The sequence below is a fragment of the Rhinopithecus roxellana genome, chromosome 19, assembly GCF_007565055.1.
Source record: "Rhinopithecus roxellana isolate Shanxi Qingling chromosome 19, ASM756505v1, whole genome shotgun sequence".
NCBI classification, from domain to species: domain Eukaryota; kingdom Metazoa; phylum Chordata; class Mammalia; order Primates; family Cercopithecidae; genus Rhinopithecus; species Rhinopithecus roxellana.
The window spans coordinates 47,934,652-47,955,703 of record NC_044567.1 but is presented as its reverse complement, the minus strand read 5'-3'; the positions used below and the strand labels follow the sequence as shown (position 1 = coordinate 47,955,703).

At 35.8% G+C, this 21,052-nt stretch overlaps 1 protein-coding gene across 2 annotated transcripts in view; it reads right to left on the bottom strand.

Moving 5' to 3' along the window:
* Nucleotides 1–21,052, bottom strand: part of NF1 (neurofibromin 1) — a 295,792-nt gene that overhangs the window by 152,307 nt on the left and 122,433 nt on the right. For both annotated transcript variants that reach the window (XM_030923838.1, XM_030923837.1), the window contains exons 13-20: nucleotides 14,076–14,210; nucleotides 9,231–9,344; nucleotides 6,633–6,712; nucleotides 5,006–5,129; nucleotides 3,331–3,486; nucleotides 1,895–2,144; nucleotides 1,285–1,358; nucleotides 971–1,054 (exon numbers count right to left, since the gene is read on the bottom strand). In XM_030923838.1, the coding sequence (XP_030779698.1) occupies nucleotides 971–1,054; nucleotides 1,285–1,358; nucleotides 1,895–2,144; nucleotides 3,331–3,486; nucleotides 5,006–5,129; nucleotides 6,633–6,712; nucleotides 9,231–9,344; nucleotides 14,076–14,210 (1,017 nt within the window). The remainder of the gene's footprint in view (nucleotides 1–970; nucleotides 1,055–1,284; nucleotides 1,359–1,894; nucleotides 2,145–3,330; nucleotides 3,487–5,005; nucleotides 5,130–6,632; nucleotides 6,713–9,230; nucleotides 9,345–14,075; nucleotides 14,211–21,052) is intronic.

Below are 21,052 nucleotides of genomic sequence, written 5' to 3'. Positions count from 1 at the left end.
GTACAGGGTTTTTTTCTCAATTGATGAAATTGTTCTAAAACTTGATTGTGGTGATGGTTGCAGAACTCTGTGAATATACTAAAAACAGTCACTGAATTGGATAATTTAAATGGGTGAATTGTATGGTATGTAATTACATATTATATTAAACCCCCCAAAAGCTTTCATTCTAAAGCTACATGTCCCCTCCAAATAAAGGTATTAGGTACATAATTTTGCTTCACAAAAATGTAACTTTTTTCTTATTGTAATTAAGCATGACCAAAAAAATGGGGGAATAACCAGTTTTTACAAATCACCTAATAATGAGAGCAATATGAACATTACAAATCAAGTACACACAAACACCAACTGATCATTAATTTCCAAAGTAACAGGTAATATAGTGAATAGTAATAGTTGAATGAACTGTCCACATTTTAAAATTTCATTTACTCTATGGGCTCAATCTACTGCCTAAGACATTCCTTAATTAGAATACCTAACAAAATAGCAAAATGAATTGTTTCCATGTTAATTCTTCTCTACCTCTGTTGCTTCTTTTCTGAAAATTCTGTGAAACACTCTGATGAAGGGAGAAAGAGCAAGAAAAGGTAAAGAAATGGTCTCTGAAACAAATAGTCTCTAGCAATGCTGCCCAGTATTTCTGTGATGATGGGAACATTTTCTCTCTCTGCTGTCCAATAGAGTAAGCAACTGTCATATGTGGCTACTGGGTACTTGCAATGTGGCTACTCTATGATTGAGGAACTAAATTTTATTTAATTTTAATTATGTTAAAATTTAAGTTAAATCGTCACACATGCTAGTGGCTATCATATTACAAAGTACAGGTCTAGATAAACCACAATTAAGTATCAGTCTTCAGACAACTATATGCTTACTTTACTGAGTGACTCATGAAAGATTACCAAAGTGAAGTACATATATTTAGCAGATTAATAGACAAAAGTCAACTTTACAAACTTACCTGGCCATCTTCCATTTTGGCTTTTGGATAGTTAAGGATTAGTTTTGTTGCTTGTTCCCATTTTGCATGTGTATCTTCCCAAGCCTAAAATGAAGGCAGTTATCACTTGAAAGCAACTTTAAGTCTAGAGCTAAACATCCATGAGCAACAGCCAAGTTTCAAACTTGATGCCTATTACTCAGATATTATACTTGTAATATGCACATATCTTAGATTCACTTCAAAAGCTATTCCTGATCACATGTATGTAACAAGAGGCTTCCAAAATTGAGGGTGGGCACCTGGAAGGGGTGTTTCTGTTGCTAAGGGCATACCTCAGTGTTTCCTGCAGTGGGATGCTCAATGCGCCTCAGCAGTGCCATCACTCTTTTCTGAAGTGCTGCTCTTCCTAAGCAAATACAACAGCAAATCAAGTTACTGCACTTAGAGCCCTGCCTGTCAATGGAGAACCTGATAAGCCCCACCCAAAAGGCAGAGTAGGAAAAGCAGAGCAAATGCTTCAAATGATAAAGCCGAAAACTTCCTTTCACTAACCTCAGAGGAAAGGTACTTATCTTGGACTCTACAATGTCCACAGAATAAAATAACTATTCCCACCTATAATTTACTCAAAACATATACCAATGTTCATAAAACTTCACTACCTACAACTTAGGCAGAGTAAATTACATAATCATAACTGATAGTAACATACACTGCCAATTATTTTTAAAATGTATAGCATATTAGCAACTCAGTAGGAGACTAACAATTTATTTCAAATGCTTTTTATTTTCATCTTACTTTGTTCAGAGAAGGATTTCAAGTAAGCTATTTGAATTTCCCCTGTAAACTTACAAAGTAGTGACCTTAAATACATTCTCACAATCAGATGCCATGTGCTTTGAGGCAGACTGAGTAAAAAAAACCACTATTCACATTTACCTGTTGACATCATATTGCTGACAGAGGCAAACTCCATGAATGTGTTATAGTTGGGCAAGAGGTTATGCACTGACACTTCATCCACCCCACACCGGATATCTGCTTCCTCACAGAGGTGGCGGAAACAGGACATGGCAACCAGAACAGCTTCAGTGTCAGGGTTCCACAGAAACATGTACAGGGCCACTTCTAGTTTGGTCTGGGCTTGTCGGCAAATCGGGGGGGTTCCGCTGCATCCTGCTGCACTATCCTGACAGTCAAGGGTGGAAGACATATATTTGCAACTTGGGTAATTTTATATATAAAACCCCACAACGCAATCAACTGTGTGTGTGTGTGTGTGTGTGTGTGTGTGTGTGTCTCAGCATACAATAAATCACAAGAGCTTTTTCCTTTAATAATTATAGGAATTTTTCAAACCCCAAGATATCTTGTCCAAATGAGAAATGAGATTATGTCGACCAACATAATGCTACTATCTATTCAATTTCAAATAAAATAGGTATTATCCTAATCCAGATTCCAGATTCCAGAAATGTAAACTGATTCTAACATGGACAGGTAAAACACCATAACATAAATCTACTGCAGTAACAATATAATGTACTTCCCAGTCAATTAGAAATGACAAAAACAGAGGAAGTAACAGGAAATTCTATCTACTTGCTATAGGGAAGTAATAAAATAAGTACACTGTAGCCCTCATTGAAACAAGGGCATAAACAAGAACTAAATATAGCTGTAGAAGATATACTTGATTCTGAATTACTTATTCCCCAAACATGAAGTGGAGAAGATAATTGGTAAAAACAATGCAAATTCTACAAGTAAAACAGACAATAGTAAATACCATACTGCTTAGGTGTTTTTTTCCCTAACAAGGTTATGTTAAAAATTAGAGATGAAAAAAGTTTTGGATTGGAAAATAAACTCTTCTGTAATGATCTGATATTTTCACTTGAAATATGATTTATATTTAAAAGAAATTATACACACAAACACAAATCACAGAAACACTTATCTTTAACATGAAGCAAAATACTTTGTTTTTATCCCTGTAAATCTGTACATTTGTTAGCTGGTACAAATTCTATACTTCTGTTGTATGAATGGGTTTTTTATGGAGTGGAGGTTTATAACAATTATAATTATCAGATATAGCTTGTAAGTGTCAAGTGCTATTTACACATCCTTTTATTTACCCCTCTTTAACAACTCTGGGGCAGGAACTATTACTGTCCCCATTTTAAAGTTGAGGAACTGAGGAATAAGGATGTTAAGAACTTGCCCAAAGTTCCCCAAAGAGCAGTAATAGAACTAGATTCTAAGCAGTTTTTCACTATTACACTATATACCTAGATGAAATTTACCGAAGTTCATTCAGAAAATAAACAGAGCACATAAACTGATACAGGAAAAGTACAGAAGAAGCTGACCATAGAGGAGTTCCCTTTTCCCTTCCGGAGAGAGGCTCCAGGAGTACGTAGTAATTCTTCATGATCCATGGACATTTGACTGGTATTTCCACTAGAAGGAATATCACATCCTACCCCATAAAAAAGGAGAAAGTGACAGGAACTTCTATCTGCCTGCTAGAAAAAAAGAAATAAATAAGCTTTAATGAAGCACTGACAACCAAGAGGAATAAACACTTATTTGAGTTGTCTTCCTGTTTGAGACTCTCCTAAAAAACCTCTCCTCTCAATGTCTATGCCCCAACTTGAAGGAGATTCACTAGAAACCCATTAGAACAAATAAGGTTTACTTAATGTCTTTAAAATTTCTTTCAGTTTCCCATTCTCTAAATCATCAGAAACAGTAGATTCTACAAATATAAATTAAGTCTCACATAAATAAAACATCAACAATGTAAAACTACTGTATGAAAACTGTAATTCCATCTCAATGACAAATATTTTTTTTCCATAAGATTTTATACTATGCCATGTTGGGATAACCAGAAATTGACTCTTGAGATTAAGTTTTTCTGGACCAGTAATTAACCCTGGTATATACACCAAGTATGTCACAAGAGTGACTGCGCCTACCAGGGCACTAGGAATTCATTACTGGATTCCTCATACTCGCATTCTGGAGATTACACCATAGGCAAGGGCATGAAAGTCTGAAGTCTAATCTCTTTCCGTATCTTTGGAATAATGCCAAATTCCACTACATTAACACATCAAATAAGCCATATGTGGATAAACCCACTTCACTATTAGTCTATTTCCGAAGAGGCAATTTATTAATAATAAGCTGTAAAACACTGAAAAGGATATGAGTTTCACACATTTAAGGTTTCTCACAGTTATGCTTCTAGTACCAGATAAAACCTCATTAAATCAAGTACTCTGAAAACTAGGCCATAACAGAATTCCTAAATTGATTAATTACGGAAACTATATTTTAAAAGAAATTTAAGGCTCTTCTCTATCCTCCACAACCTCACCATGTTTCAATAGTTCAGAATCAAAACATTTCACTCCACCCCAACGAAGAAGTCTCCTGATACTTTCAAGAAGTGAAACCCTTATTGGAGGAATAGAAATAAATCTAGATTGAGAACCCTCAACTGTTTCCCTTTTGGTTCTTGATAGATAATTCTCTGGACTAGTTTAGCCATGAGATCTAGGCCTTTACGATCTCTCAGAGCTATTATTCTAGAACTGGACAAAAACTAATTAAATCAAGTACTCCCAAATCTATGACATAATAGAATTCTTAAATTATAGAAGCTATATGTTAAAATAAATTTTATGTATGAATTATGTCTTATGTATGAACTTGAGAGTAGAGACAGAATATGCTCCTCACCAGCTACTTTAGTTATAGCAGCCCCCATTTTTCCTAGGCCTGCCCCATAGAGACCTATTTAACTCAACTAGAACTAGAATTCATCAACAGTGTGGTTGTAAGGCTAAAGCCTCAGAATAATTTTTAAAATGCTGATTTGCCAGCCATTGTCCTCTGCACATATATTTCCTTTTGAGAACATTGGGAAGAAGGAGGAGCTGAAATAGAACCTAATTTGGCTATAAAACACTTTCTTAATCTCTCACCATTACCATTCCAAATATTCTTCCATTTTTTAAATGTCATTTTGCTTACCTTATTTTTAAGAAGAAATTTATTCCTGCAGATCAAAATTTCCCGCAACCACTTGAGAATTTCTGTGCTACTAAGCATTTGATGACTAGTTAATTTCTTGCAGATGTAAAAAAGCATTTGTGAGCTGCAGTAACATAAAGTTCATTGTTACTAGCATCACCAATAACTTAATGCAGATATAACCAGACATAAGAATGGCATTCTCTCATAACGAATACAAGTTTAGAGAAGCTTAGTTTCCCTTGTAGGGCTTTAGAGAAACAGTTATCAAAGTGTCAACAGCATTATAATCAAAGGAAGTATGTCCATAGCTTATAGAAAAAAAGCAAGTATTTATTTATAAGCTCCCTATGTTTCATTAAACTCCCAGTGTTTCTATCCATGTAACTCATCCTTGCAGTGGACATAAGAAGAAACAATAAACCATATGCACAGCAGAGACTGCCTATAAACCCAGTGCTCCACAGTGGGGGTCTACAAGCTACCATCCACAGACCAAATCCAGCCTATCACTTGCTATTGTATATAAAGTTTTAGTTAAACACAGCCATGCCCGTTCATTCACATGTCTGTGGCAACTTTCATGCTCCAAAGGCAGAACTGAATGGTTATGACAGAAACTGTATGACCCACAAAGCCTAAAATATTTATTATCTGGTCTTCTAGAGAAAAATTTTCTGATCCCTACTCCAGAGGTGCACTGTCTAACATGGTAGCCACTAGCCAGCCACACATGGCTATTGAGCACTTTAAGTGTGGCCTGTTCAAATTGAAATGTGCTGTAAGGATAAAAGACACACCAGAGTTTGAATACTTTATTAAAAAAAGAGAATGAAATGTCATTAAAAACTTTTATATTGATTACATGTTAAAATTATATTATAGATAATATACACTGGATTAAATAAAACATTATTACAATTAATTTTACCTGCTTCTTTTTACTCTTTAATGTAGTAAGTAAAAAAACTTTAACATATGGGGTTCTCATTATATTACTAGTGGAGAGCACTACTCTAGAGTAAGGTTTAATTCAGCTGCCAAGTAACTGAGCACACCCATTCCTATAAGATAATGGCAAACGTGAGGTTTACATATTTACATTTTCCTCAGCGTGGTGACTTCATGCTTATTAAAATGTAATGATTTATATAATCTAGGAAGTAGACCACAAAATTCTGTATATATTTTTTCTTCTAAGCAGGTGTCCATTATTAATTCATTCATTAAAAGCACTGGTATTACAGAAAGTTTACAAAAGATCATAGTTTAAAAAACTGAAAAAACAGTATTGTTACAAAATTTTATCATTCTAGGCTTATGACTATGAAAATCTATTAAAATACAGTAGTAACCACATTAAAATCTGAAAAAAGTAATATATCAAACAACAGTACTTATGTTAGGGTGACAAAATTTAGCACTATTCTTAAAATTTATTTTCTAAATTGCTATGATACTTTTCTTAGAGTTTAAACAAGAAATTCTAATAATTTAAAGTCAAATAAAATACAAAACCATAAAACCCAGTTTTACAATATAGTAAGCACTACAGAGTTAATATTTCAAGAGAAAAAATACAAAATAAAATTTAAAAATTGAATTTAAAAAATAGAAGTACATATACCTAATCTCCCAAAATGTTTCTACAGGAGCATCAGGATTCCACAAATCAATGCTATCTAACTGATGAAGAACCAGCAGAGCCTGAATTTTTTAAAAAAGAGAAAGACAAACAGAAGACTCACTCAAACATTTTTGGTAAACATAACACTGGAGTACTTATTTTATAAATGCTAAGAAATTGAGCTATTTCATTTGTAGTTTCAATATATAGGAAAAGGTTAAGAGAGAAAGTCTGGTGAACACAAACCTCTAGGGAATAACACAGGCAGAATGAAATAATTTTATTCCCATCATCCTGACTCTAACTGGCATGCACATATAAAGCTAAATGATGAATTTGGAACAATATATAACTGTAAAAACTGCTTTAAGAAACAAAATAATTTCAATAGATAGTAAAGAACTCTATGAAACAAAAAGTTAATCCCCAAGTAAGAAGGGCTTGCCAAAATTAATACACACAGCAAAAGATAAGTAAATATTGTCTCACTTGCCACAAAGTCATTTGTAACAGAAAAGAGAAATTATTTTTCAAAATCAAGAGAGAGGAAGCAAAATGGATTTTGTATTTCATAGCAGATTATCCATTCTAAAGTATTTCAATTGACCACAGAACTGAAATTGGAATCTGGCTCAGAGAACATTAACAGGAATTAAATAATTCACTTACAATATATAACATATGAATAGATTATTACATAAAACCATCAAAGATATAAAAAATAAAACACAAACTCTTCCTTCAAACGGATCCTATCTTAACTCCAATTCTACAATCCCAATTTACATTCCTCCTACACCCCTCCACCCCCAACCCAGCAGACACTGAAGCTCTGGACATTTCTTTCAGTCCTTGGTCAACATATCAACATATAAAGGCCAGACCCGCATTATCTTATTTCAAACATTTTTATTGTAAGTACTTTGAGATATTTAATAAAAATTGCAATTAATTGTGAGAATCTTAAAAAGCTATATAATTTATAGCTCTCATATCAAGGAAAAACAACACAAATTAAAATTCAATTTTGCTACTATTGTACAAAAACTTGGTACAATTTATTGTCAGTAGTTTTTTCAAGTGACAAATTCTCTATATTTTTGTTTGATAAAACTTTAAAAATATATATATATTGAAAGAAAACGTGTTAGCCTTTTCCAGGCTTTAATTTTTTTTTATGTTGCCTTCTTTTTTTGTATTTTCCATGTTTTAACAAAGCCATAAACACAGTATACTCAACTTGACATTTCATATTTTTCCATATTGCTGTGTGATCTATATGTTCTAATAAAACTTTAACAGCTCACCAAGTTAAAATACCATTCTCATTATTGAATATTAGCCCATTCTCCTCCCAGTAAATAAAGCTCTAATATTCTTGTATTATAATTCAGAGCAATAAGTACCTATGTGTGCAGCTTTTTCCTTTTGAGTTATATTCACAAGATTTTTAAAGTGCTAGAAATTGAATTATTTGTACAAAAAATGAAATGTTTGTATAGCTTCTGCCAAATAGCCTTCCAAAAAGACTACAAGAAATGTATCAATTTATGGTACCAATAGCAATGTACACAAATGGAACCAATGATTACATAATAAGTGCTAAAACATTTTTTATAAATAGTTTTACTGGGTATGAATAAACATTTTTATAGTATGTACATTAGGATGGCTATAATCAAAAAGGCACATTATAACAAGTATTAGCAAGGATGCAGAATATTAAAACCTTCATACCTTCTTATTGAGAATATAAAATGATACAGTTGCTTTGGAAAAAGAGTTTGACAGTTCCTCAAAAGTTCAACAGAGTTACCACATGACTTAGCAGTTCCACTCCTATATACTTAAGAGATATGTCCACATACAGACTTCTACACAAATGTTCATAGCAGCATCATTCATAATAGCCATAAAGTAGAAACACCAAACGTCCACCAACTGATAACTAGATAAACAAAACTGAGATCCATACAATGAAATATTTGGAAATAAAAAGGAAGAAAATAGTGATTCATACCACAACATAAATGAACCTTGAAAACATTGTCAAGGCAGCCAGACATAAAAGGCCACATATTCTATGATTCTATTTATATGAAATATCTAAAACAAGCAAAGCCACAGAGACAGAAAATAGATTAGTAGTCGGTAGGGAAAAGGGAATGGGGAGTCAAGTTTCTTTCTGGGGTGATAAAAATGTTATGGATTAGAGAGTAGTGATAGTTGCACAACTGTGTGAATAAGAACTACTTAAAATGTTCAACTTGAGGGTATGTGAATTATGTCTCAATTTAAAAATCAGTATTTTTAATATTTAGTAAAAATATTTTAAAAAATTTTAAAGTCAACTGCAATTAGAAAATCTCGAACTATTTTATTAAGCATCAGAATTTGTACAATGTTGTTGTTATGTGATATAAAGCAAGTAAACCCCTTCTTTCTCCATGGAGTTTTATAAAACAATGTATAGACATAAACATACCATTTCCAGAAATGACATCTACCTATTACTGATAGAAACCATACACCAAAGGATCATGAATGTACATAGTTACAACCTTTCCTTCAAGAACCTGGAATTCATTTTCCCCTTACCTCCATTGCTTCCTGCGCAATCTCTGGCATGTGTGACTGAGGGACCAGTTGGACGAGCCCTGTAATTAACTCCGCTGTACTGCCTTGGGTTTCGGGCCCCTGTTTTCTTGGATTCTGCAAGGAGAAAAAGGAAACTTCAATTAAAAAAAATAAATCGAGAGAGATTAGAAGGAGGAAGATATAGACAGTGACTGCTAAAGGGTACCAGGTTTCTTTTAGGGGTGATAACAATGTTCTAGAACTAGGCCGGGCATAGTGGTTCACGCCTATAAGCCCAGCACTTTGGAAGGTCGTGGCAGGTGGATCACCTGAAGTCAAGAGTTTGAGACCAGCCTGACCAATATGGTGAAACCCTAACTCTACTAAAAATATAAAAATTTGCCAGGTGTGGTGGCATGCGCCTGTGGTCCCTGCTACTCGGAAGGCTGAGGCAGGAGAATTGCTTGAAACTGGGAGGCAGTGGTTGCAGTGAGCCGAGATTGCACCACTGCACTCCAGCCTGGGTGGCAGGGTGAGACTCTGTCTGAAGAAAAAAGAAAAAAAAAAATAGAAAGAAAAAGAAAAAAAATATTCTAGAATTACACAGTGGTAATGGTTGCAGAACCTTGTAAATATACTGAAAACAACTAAACTGTAAACTTTAAGATGGTGAATTTTACGGTATGTGGGTATGGTATTTTTATCTCAATAAAATAAAAATTTTGTTAAAACAAAACTTCTTTTGTTAGGGATTCTTTTAATCCATGTCTATACTTGTTCATTAATGTGAACAATGTCCAGGGAAAATCCTAAGGAGAACAAAAACCACTAATTCCCATTGAAAATTACATCAATAATATGAGGAGTAATTTTTTTTCCCAGTTTAACAATAGCAAACTGGCTTAAGAACGTATCTCTGGTTTGGAAGTTACTGGTTTTGAGCTTATACATGGTTGTGATCAAAGGCAAAGGACACACATGTTGGATAAGGATCACATGATTATCCTGTATAGCCCTCTTGTCCCATACAAAGGTCCTGCCCAAATCCACACAGCTGTTGACAAAGCAAAGGCTAGAATTCACATCGCCAAATACTCATACTTTGGTCCTTTACGTTGTGGAAAAATATAGTGTACTAAGCAAAGAAAATTAACCTTGTGTATAAATGTGAATGCCTACTTTTTTTTTTTTTTTAAATGGAGTGCAATGGCACAATGGCATGATCTCGGCTCACTGCAACCTCTGCCTCCTGGGTTCAACAGATTCTTCTGCCTCAGCCTCCCAAGTAGCTGGGATTACAGGTGTGCGTCACCATGTGTGGCTAATTTTTGCATTATTATTAGAGACGGGGTTTACCATGTTGGCCAGACTGGTCTCAAACTCCTGATCTCAGGTGATCCACCTGCTTCGGCCTCCCAACATGCTGGGATTACAGGTGTGAGTGACCATGCCCTGCCAAATGCCTACCTATTTACAGACTAAAATGTTTCTCTTAACTTGGAAGTATATATTTGCACTTCAGGAATATATGGTTCGGCCAGGCATGGTGGCTCACGCCTGTAATCCCAGCACTTTGGGAGGCCGAGGGAGGCGGATTGCTTGAGGTCAGGAGTTCGAGACAAGCCTGGCCAACATGGAGAAACCCCATCTCTCCCAAAACTACAAAAATTAGCCGGTGTGGTGGCAGATGCCTGTAATCTCAGCTACCGGGGAGGCTGAGGCAGGAGAATTACTTGAACCCAGGAGGCGGAGGTTGCAGTGAGCTGAGATCACACCACCACACTCCAGCCTGGGCAATACAGTGAGACTCTGTCTCAAAAAAAAGAAAAAAAAAAAGAATATAGAAGCCAATGCAACTTGTGTCCCATATTTTATTTTGCTAACTATAGATTTTTCCCCATTATAATGACTAAGGTAAGCCCTCACTCCAATATATCTGTATTTCAAAACTGTTAGCTTATTTTCTGACATTCATATAAATTCATTCAAAATCAAATAATTTTTATTGAATGCCAAAGACACAACAATGAAAAACAGAAGATGTGTTTCCCATCCTCCATGAGCATGTAGTCTCATGGGGGAAGATATCATCAATAAAATAATCAGATCAACAAGTATAAAAATGCAAATCACATAAGAGCTATAAAGGTACATGCTGCTATGACAGCCTATAACATGGGAAAGTGTCCTAGTCAGGAAGGCTTCCTTAGTGCAGTGACAACAGCTTAGAATGAGTAGGAATTACTATGTGAAGAGTAGGCAGATTCTAGGCAGAGGGAAAAGCAAGTGCAAGGGAGGCATGAAGGCATGTGGTTAGAAAGATTGAAAGGAAGACCATCATGAGTAGAGTAAAGGAAGACAAAAAATGTAATGCTACATGTGGAAGAAATGGCAGATGGGAGAAAGATTTTGCACGACCTTGCAAATCTATTTGGAGTTTGGTCTTCATAAGCAAAAGCAATTTCAACTAAAAGGTTTCGAGCTGATTGGGGGCATAATAAGATTTGCTTCTTAAAGAGATTGCCGTAACTTCAGTGTGGAGAAATGATCAGGGGGATCTAAGAAACGATGCAAGCTGAGTAATCAGGAGGCTTGAGAAATTGAGAGTACTAAAATAAGACAAAATCATATTACTTTAAAAATACCATGATTGAGACCATTTAATAATTATTCCTGCACTCTTCCTAAATTACTAAGACTCAGAATTTTTATGTAAAAGATAAAACGGTCAAATGTTTACAATGAATCTTCTATTTTAATGTACTCATCGTTACTTTGAGAAAACGTATTAACCACTAGATGGCAGCAAAGCAAATAATTTCCATTTTAAAAGATCCTTGGAAAACAGCAAGTAGAAAAGGCATTGGTGAGTTTGGTGCCTGCTTTGAAAGTGAATTATTGCCATGTAAACAGAGTGGTGCTAGTATTATGTGACCTTCATGATGAAATAATGCCACAAACAGCTTGTGACACATAATAGAGGAATGAAGAGAAAGGTAATTTCATTATTTTTATAGAGTTTCACTGACAGGTTTTAAGGAATTTTTTCATGCCAAAGATCTGTTTATTCTAATCAGACTTTCAAATTTGAATGGATTTTTCAGGGTCAAAGTATCATAGGCCTTCTTTTAGGGTCACTGAGCCTTTGGGAATGTTTTTTCCTTCTTTCTTCTCTCCTCTCCACTCTCCAAGAAACATTACTTATAAATACACATTTTTAAAAAATTCATGAAGTTTCATAGAACTCTTGGAACCATAGGTATGTAGTTATAAACTCCCTGTATTACAGTAATTTGAAAAACATGCCACCGAAATCAAAAGCACCTTAACACTTTTTTAAAAGCCTGTTACTGAGCAAAGCGATAAGAAACTTCGCTTGATGCTGTTCTCCAGGGACTCAAGAAGCTCAACAAAGGTTCAACATGTCATCCTATGAAAGTCACAATACAGAACTATTACATTTGGCGCATTAATAATATTAGTGTTAAATTGTATCTTATTAATAGCAATAATAGCTAACATTTATTTAGTGCTTACTATGTACCAGGCATTGTTCCTAAAAGCATTCTATGTACTATTTCAATTTTCTTAACAGTATCTCTGAGATAGGAACTATTATGATCCCAATATATCAGATGAGAAAACTAAGGCATAGAAAGATTAAATAGTCACCCAAATCATATAGCTAGTAAGTAGTCTCCAGCGTCCATGCTGTTAATCACTTCACCATGACTAATTTTTATTATTTTGCATTGTTCCTAATTACTCTGTGTACCAGAGTGATGTTCTCAGAAATTTATTTATTTATTTATTTATTTATTTTTTTTTTTTTTGAGACGGAGTCTCGCTCTGTCGCCCAGGCTGGAGTGCTGTGGCCGGATCTCAGCTCACTGCAAGCTCCGCCTCCCGGGTTTAAGCCATTCTCCTGTCTCAGCCTCCCCGGTAGCTAGGATTACAGGCGCCGCCACGCCGCCCGGCTAGTTTTTTGTAGTTTTTAGTAAAGACGGGGTTTCACCGTGTTAGCCAGGATGGTCTCGATCTTCTGACCTCGTGATCCGCCCGTCTCGGCCTCCCAAAGTGCTGGGATTACAGGCTTGAGCCACCGCGCCCGGCCAATTCTCAGAAATTTAATACCATCTGAGGCAATAAGAGTAGTTATGACAATAACTGATTACTAGCCAGGTACGGTGGCTCATGCCTGTAATCACAGCACTTGGGGAGACTGAGGCTGGAGGATGGCTTGAGGCCAGGAGTTTGAAGTTGCAGTGAGCCATGACTGTGCCACTGCACTCTAGCCTGGCAAGCAGAGCGAGACCCTGTCTCAAAATAATAATAATAATAACAATAATTCAAGTACTAACCACACCCATTTTCACCTCATTCTCTTTCCAATACAGTATTTGTAGGCAGAGCCAATAACAGAAAGCTGATAACAGGAGGAAAGGGCGATAGAAAAGCTAAACTGGCAACAGCAACTGGAGATTTTTTAAACCAATGGTGTAGATGTAGACAGCACTGTGACTGATGGTCACTTCTATCCCCCATACCAGGATTATACCTGAATAATATATAACCTAGTAATAGGATGAGAAGAGAGATCTCATCAAAGTACGTTAGTATAATGATAGGGAAATTAAGAAGAAAGAGAAATGTTAAGAAATGGTAAGGGCACTTAAGAATCTGATCTAATTATGTTAGCATTCATTATACATTAATTTTCTTAGCGATGTCTTAGTTTTCACGTATGATCAGAAAGGATCAGTAAGTGCTCTTGAGCTAAAAATTATCCTCAAGGTCTTGGCATTTCAGGTAAACCAAATTAACTTAGTGTGATCATTTTGAGACATTTCATAAAAAAATACTTACACAAAGCAAGAGCTTTGGATCTGCATGAATTAGTTTCACCATGGACAAAAGAAGATACTTATAGCTTCTTGTCTCCAGGTCTGTAGGTTTTTCTTTAAATTTAAGGCTTGTTACTTTTTCTTTAAATGTAAGAGTCTAAAAACAAAACAAAAACATGGTATCAGACCTAAGACTCAGGATAATAGCTATCCAACCTTTTAAAATAAATTATTTAAAAACTTTGAAAAAAGCTATTTTTTATACTACCAAATGTGTGGTATAAGTAGAAACACTCAATAGTAAACATAAGATCAGTATCATTAAGCTTAACAAAACAATGAAAACTGTTTTTGCACCATTTATGTTATTTTTTAAATCAATCTAATAAAACAATGAAAATATATTACAATACTAAAAGCTTAATATCAGGTTGTAAAACACCTATGTGAAAAACTATTTTCCAAAATCTAAAAACATAAGGGAAAAAATATTTGGTCTAAAGTCCTCACAAATATAACTACTGGGTAATTCATTTAACAAACATTCCCCACACATATATACAAGTATTTCATAGACTCTACAACATTATCAATTGTAAGATGCATCATTATTTGATGTCCCAAAAGGACTGAAAAACTGCTGTCAATTACAGGACAACATTTTAAATAAGATACACTCCCAATTTTAGAGAAGAGTAAAAATAAGTGCTTCTTAGAATTAATGAAATATGTTATGTAGGCAATTTACTCTATATTTACTAGTTTAATTGTAAAATTTGCTTTTCCCTTTGATGGTACTCCACCTCTTTCAAGTTACAGAATGCATGCATTCTGCCTAAAGAACATTCACGAAACAGAAAGAACTCTGAGAAAGGTAAACTTACAGAAAATATGTTTCAATTATAGAGACATATGATGCACTAAAATAATTATAGATGTTTTTCAACCAAAAATCCAACAATTATATTCTAGAGCTAGTATCACCTATTATAAAACATTTCCTTCCTTTTTTCTTGAAATAACACAAAACTATCTGCTTTTGACATGAATGCCTTTATGTAAACATATATGTAACATAGAAATAATAGACTATGTACCAACTGTGGACCCATAATACAAATGTCCAAGTAAACAGGTTGTCTTTCAAAGTTAAGAAGCAGACATGCATATCTACAACACAAACGAACTATCCTCAATGTTTAAGTGAAATATGCATTTGTTATTACACCCAAGAACACCGAAGGGTTTTAGTCCTCAGGGGGGAAGACTAGCTATTTAATGCATACATTTATACTCAAGAATGTCACTACAGAAGACAGATAGCAAAACTTATAAATAGTTTGCTTTTATAACTGCCCCCTGACCCCAAAGCAAATGTTTTACTAAATGATTTAATAAATTCTGGTTTTACTGTTTGCTCTCTTTCAACTGTATTTTTCCCTCACTTTAAGTTGAGGTGTTTCACCTTAGATCAAGCTGAAACTTTGATCAAACAAATTTATTTACTTTGATGTAACTAAGTGTAACTATCAAGCAGCTCTTCCCTGATGCAGCCATTACACAGGAACACAAGATCAGAGAACAATGAGCAGGTATCAGAATTTTTCCTTAGTTAAGAATCATTTCCAAAAAAACTACAGTCATAGGCCACATAACATTTCAGTCAATGATAGACAATATGTAACACAACTAAAAAATTCCTGTCACTTAGTGATATAGCCATCATGATGTCCAAGCACAATGCATTACTTGTTTGTAGTGATGTTGGTGTAAACAAACCTTCACTTCTAGTCATATAAAAAAAGGACAGCACATACAATTATGTGTAGTATACTATACTTGATGAGAATAAATAACTGTTACCGGTTTATATATTTATTATAATATACTTTATTTGAGACGAAGTCTCACTTTGTTGCCCAGGCTGGAGTTCAGTGGCGCAATCTCGGCTCACTGCAACCTCTGCCTCCCGGGTTCAGGCAATTCTCCTGCCTCAGCCTCCAGAGTAGCTGGGACTACAGGTGCACACCACCACGCCCAGCTGATTTTTTTGTATTTTTAGTAGAGAAGGGGATTTGCCATGTTGGCCAGGCTGGTCTCGACTCCTGACCTCAGGTGATCCACTCACCTTGGCCTCCCAAAGTGCTGGGACTACAGGCATGTGCCACCAGGCCCAGCATACTATAGTATACTTTGTATTGTTATACTCCTACTTAAAGATAAAAAGTTAACTATGAAACACAGCCTCAGAAGGTCCTTCAGGAGGTATTCCAGAAGAAGGCATTGTTACCACAACAGATGACAGCTCCACATGTTATTTCCTAAAAACCTTCCAATGGGAGCAGATGTGGAGGTGGAAGACAGTAACACTGATGATCTTGACCCCATGTAGGCCTAGGCTAATGAGTATGTTTCTGTCTCAAATCTTAAAACAGTTTTCAAAACAAAAATTAAAACAGAACATTTTCAAATAGAAAAACTTACAGGATATAAAGAAAAATATTTTATACAGCTAGCTGTACCATGTGTTTTAAGCTAAGTGTTATTACAAGAGTCAAAATTTAAAAAATTAAAAGTTTACGTTTTAAAAGCTATGGTAAAGTTAATTATCAAATAAAAAATTTTTTATAAATTTGATATAGCTTAAGTGTACAGTGATTATAAAGTCTACAGTATAGATCCTGAGTATGAGAAAAATGCAAAAGTATTAAAAGTAAAATAAATTTTAAAAAATTTTAGGTCTACAGTAGCGTACAGTAATGTCCTAGGCTTCACATTCACTCAACACTCACTCAGTGAGTCACCCACAGCAACTTCCAGTCCTGCAAACTCCATTTGTGTTAAGTGTCCTATACATTTTTTTCTTTTATGCTGTGTTATTACTGCACCTTTTCTGTTTGAATAAACAAATACTTACCATTGTACTACAACTGCCTACAGTATTCAGTACAATAACATGCTGTTTAGCCTAGGTTCGTAGCCTAGGAGCAATAGGCTAGACCATATATCCTACGAATGTAGCAGGCTATATAACCATCCAGGTTCATGTAAGTAGACTTTATGATGTTTGCACAATGACTGAATCACTAAAGATGCACTCATTTCTCAAGACATGTCCCTGTCATTAAGTGATGTAGGACTATATTAGTTTAATTATGTCACCTCTTAATCCCAAGTATCAACATGTAAATTCTGTTCCAACATGGCTGCCTAATATGAAATGTATGACTTCAGAAATTCCAATAAATATAATTCATCTCAAATACCTTTTAATTTTAGTGGGTTACAGAACGTCAGGAACAAAATGCTAAAGAAGCAATATGTTTCTTAATTAGAAATGTAAGAAAAAAATTCATTCATTCATTAGTTGATCTTCTATATTGCAGGTATTATTAGGAATACAAGCTGGTACATGTGATCTGGCCAAAGATGAGGCAATCATGTCTGGGAAGAAATTCATGAACCAGAGTCTTTAGGTATCTATTAAAGGCCCAAACCACTTGTTAATTTAGACCATGTGACTGAATAACAGGCATGTAAGAAAGACCTGGTAAGCCAGCATGCCATTTAAGATAAAAAATGTTGAGAAATAACAAATATTTGTGAAAATTCATACATCTGTTATGGGCAGTTTTGAATTTTATGAAAGCAGGACATGTTAGTTTTCAAATAGTAAAATTAGTGCTAAGACAAACATTTCAAATATTAAAAAATACTACAGGCCGGGCGTGGTGGCTCAAGCCTGTAATCCCAGCACTTTGGGAGGCCGAGACGGGCGGATCACGAGGTCAGGAGATCGAGACCATCCTGGCTAACATGGTGAAACCCCGTCTCTACTAAAAAATACAAAAAACTAGCCTGGCGAGGTGGCGGGCGCCTGTAGTCCCAGCTTACTTGGGAGGCTGAGGCAGGAGAATGGCGTGAACCCGGGAGGCGGAGCTTGCAGTGAGCTGAGATCCGGCCACTGCACTCCAGCCTGGGCGACAGAGCGAGACTCCGTCTCAAAAAAAAAAAAAAAAAAAAAAAAAACTACAAAAGTACAAAGGAAGAGAAGTTATGGCTCAACATTCATATAAAAATGGCCAAAGAGTTTAAATAACTAAAATGTCAATATAAAATAATAATACTATCTTAGGTTGTATTAATAGAAACAGGGTATACAAACACAACAGTTTAATAGCTTTTATCAATTATTACATCATAGTATTACATCTGTATCACTAACATCAGATCTTAATATGGCATTTTAATTTTAAAAATTTTTGTCAGGTGGGTCTTTCCAGAAGAGAAGCAAATCAGATATAGGAGGGTTTTTGGTTTCTGGTTTTTGCTTTTTTGAGACAGTCTCACTCTGTTGCCCAGGCTGGAGTGGTGACACAATCTTGGCTCACCGCAAACTCCACCTCCCGGGTTCAAGCGATTCTCCTGCCTCAGCCTCCTGAGTAGCTATAACCACAGGCGCCTCCCCCCACGCCTGGCTAATTTTTTTGTATTTTTAGTAGAGACAAGGTTTCACCATGTTGGCCAGGCTGGTCTGAAACTCCTGGTCTCAAGTGATCTGCCTGCCCCGGCCTCCCTAAGTGCTGGTATTATAGGCGTTGAGTCACTGCGCACGGCCTGGAGGAGGATTTTGAAACCAGATCAAGTAAGAAATTCATTCCTTCATTCATTCTGCAAACATGTACTAAATGCCCAATATGTATCAGATGTTGTTCAAAAGTTAGGGATTCAGTGTTGAATAAGCCAGACAAAGCTAATGCTTTCATCAAGCTAACTTGCTAATGAAGAAGAACAACTAAAGAACCTGATAAAAGACGCTGAACTGAATGTCAAAAAACCTCAGAACTAACTCTGGTTGACTATTCATTAACCATGCATTTGTTATTAATATAACTTTATTTAAGCTTCAGTTTCCTTAGCTATAAAAACAGACCCAACAAACACACATACACTTTCAAAGACAGCTAAAAGAGGCCAGGCACAGTGGCTCATGCCTATAATCCCAGCACTTTGGGAGACAGAGGCAGGTGGATCACTTGAGGTCAGAGTTCAAGAGCAGCCTGCCCAAAATGGTGCTAAATAGTCTACTAAAAACACAAAATTAGCCGGCATGATGGTGGGTGCCTGTAACCCCAGCGAGTCGGGAGGCTAAGGCAGGAGATCACTTGAACCTGGGAGGTAGAGGTTGGAGTGAGCCAAGATCACATCACTGCACTCTGGCCTGGGTGACAGAGTGGGATTCAGAGTGGGACTCTGTCTCAAGAAGAAAAAAAAAAAAAAGAGAGAGCTAAACGAATAAAACGCCGAAACTATATAAAAATAAAAATAATTCTAGGAGTACAGAATAATCTTATTCAAATATCTGCAGGGACACCTTGTGGAAGAATCAGAAGTATTCCAGAGTTCCAAAAGAAAGAGGATCAATGATGGCTGGAAGTGACAGAGACAGGATTCTATCTTGGTCGAAGAGAAAATTTTCAAATAATTAGCTCCTTCCAACAAGTAATTTGTCTCTCCAAAATACAAAGTGTTAGTAAAACCTTGAAGCAGGTATTATTTTACTTTCACTGTTTTGCAATAGAACTCCTTGATTGCTACTTCTGAAGCAAGCTAATGGCTCAGGTTTATCAGAGTCTCAAATCATTTGAGGCAATACAAATGAGGGACAACCCACTGAACATACTCTGTAATACAGTGGTTTCAACTGGGGGTCATTTTGTCCCCCAGGGGGCATCTGGAAATGTTTGGAGACATGTCTGGTTTTCATAATGGGGAGGGCTGGGGGGTAAAGGAAATATTGGCAGCTAGTGGGTAGAGGCCAGAGATGCTGCTGAATATCCCACAATGCACAGTATAGCTCCCTATAATAGAGTTATCCAGTCCAAAATGTTAATAGTGCCAACAGTAAGAAACTCTGACGTTAGGTATTATCTGTAAACCATTTATTATATATATTTGCTTGTGTTGCCAGACTCCATGCCACCTGTAGTGAGTTTTTTTGGTTTTTTTTTTTGAGACAGATTCTCACTCTTGTTGCCCACGCTGGAGTACAATGGCGCCATCTCAGCTCACTGTAACCTCCGCCTCCCGGGTTCAAGCGATTCTTCTGTCTCAGCCTCCTGAGTAGCTGGAATTACAGGCATGCACCACCAAGCCTGGTTAATTTTTGTATTTTTAGTAGAGATGGGGTTTTGCCATGTTGGCCAGGCTGGTCTCGAACTCCTGACCTCAGATGATCTGCCCACCTTGGCCTCCCAAAGTGCTGGGATTAACAGACGTTAGCCACTGTACCCGGTGTGAGTTCTTCATTAGGCATTTTCAAGCAAAAGCTACAAGCCTTTTGCTTGGAATCTCGGTGAGGGGAAGTACTGTGTATGTTTAGTTTGTCATGCTTCCCTGGCATTAGCACATTTGCCTGGCAAATAGAAGGTCAATACTTCCATACTAGTTATGTGACTGTTAACTCACCAAGTTTATGAAGGGTGAGATTTTACTCTAACAGCCATTCAAAACCTAAAATTTTCTTATTCTAAAAATTGTTTCATATTAAATTTGCTATTTATTTTCTCTCCTGGATATATCAGCCTAAAAGCTGTCCTTTAGTCATTATGTACAAATATACATACATATAACATTTCAAAAACATAAACAGCTTAAGAATGATTTTGAAAATTAAATGTATGTTGATATTTTCAGAAAACAATTAGAAATAAAAACTAAATTCTTATTACAGGGGTCCTTGGGCCAAAAGAGGAAATCCTCTCTAGTTATGGTTTTTCAGTAAAATAATATGTAGCTCTGAGAATCGCTTACAACTAGGGCTAAGAAGTAAAATAACTTCTAAGTGTAGAGAACATATTCAGACTACCAATCAAATTTTACCTCTGTTCAAAATAATCATTTAGTTTCATTTTTAGTCCTTATTCACAGAAAATTATGGGCAGCTGGTAAAGTGGATGTTGAAGTTAAATAGGAAGTGAATATTAACCTCCCACCAAG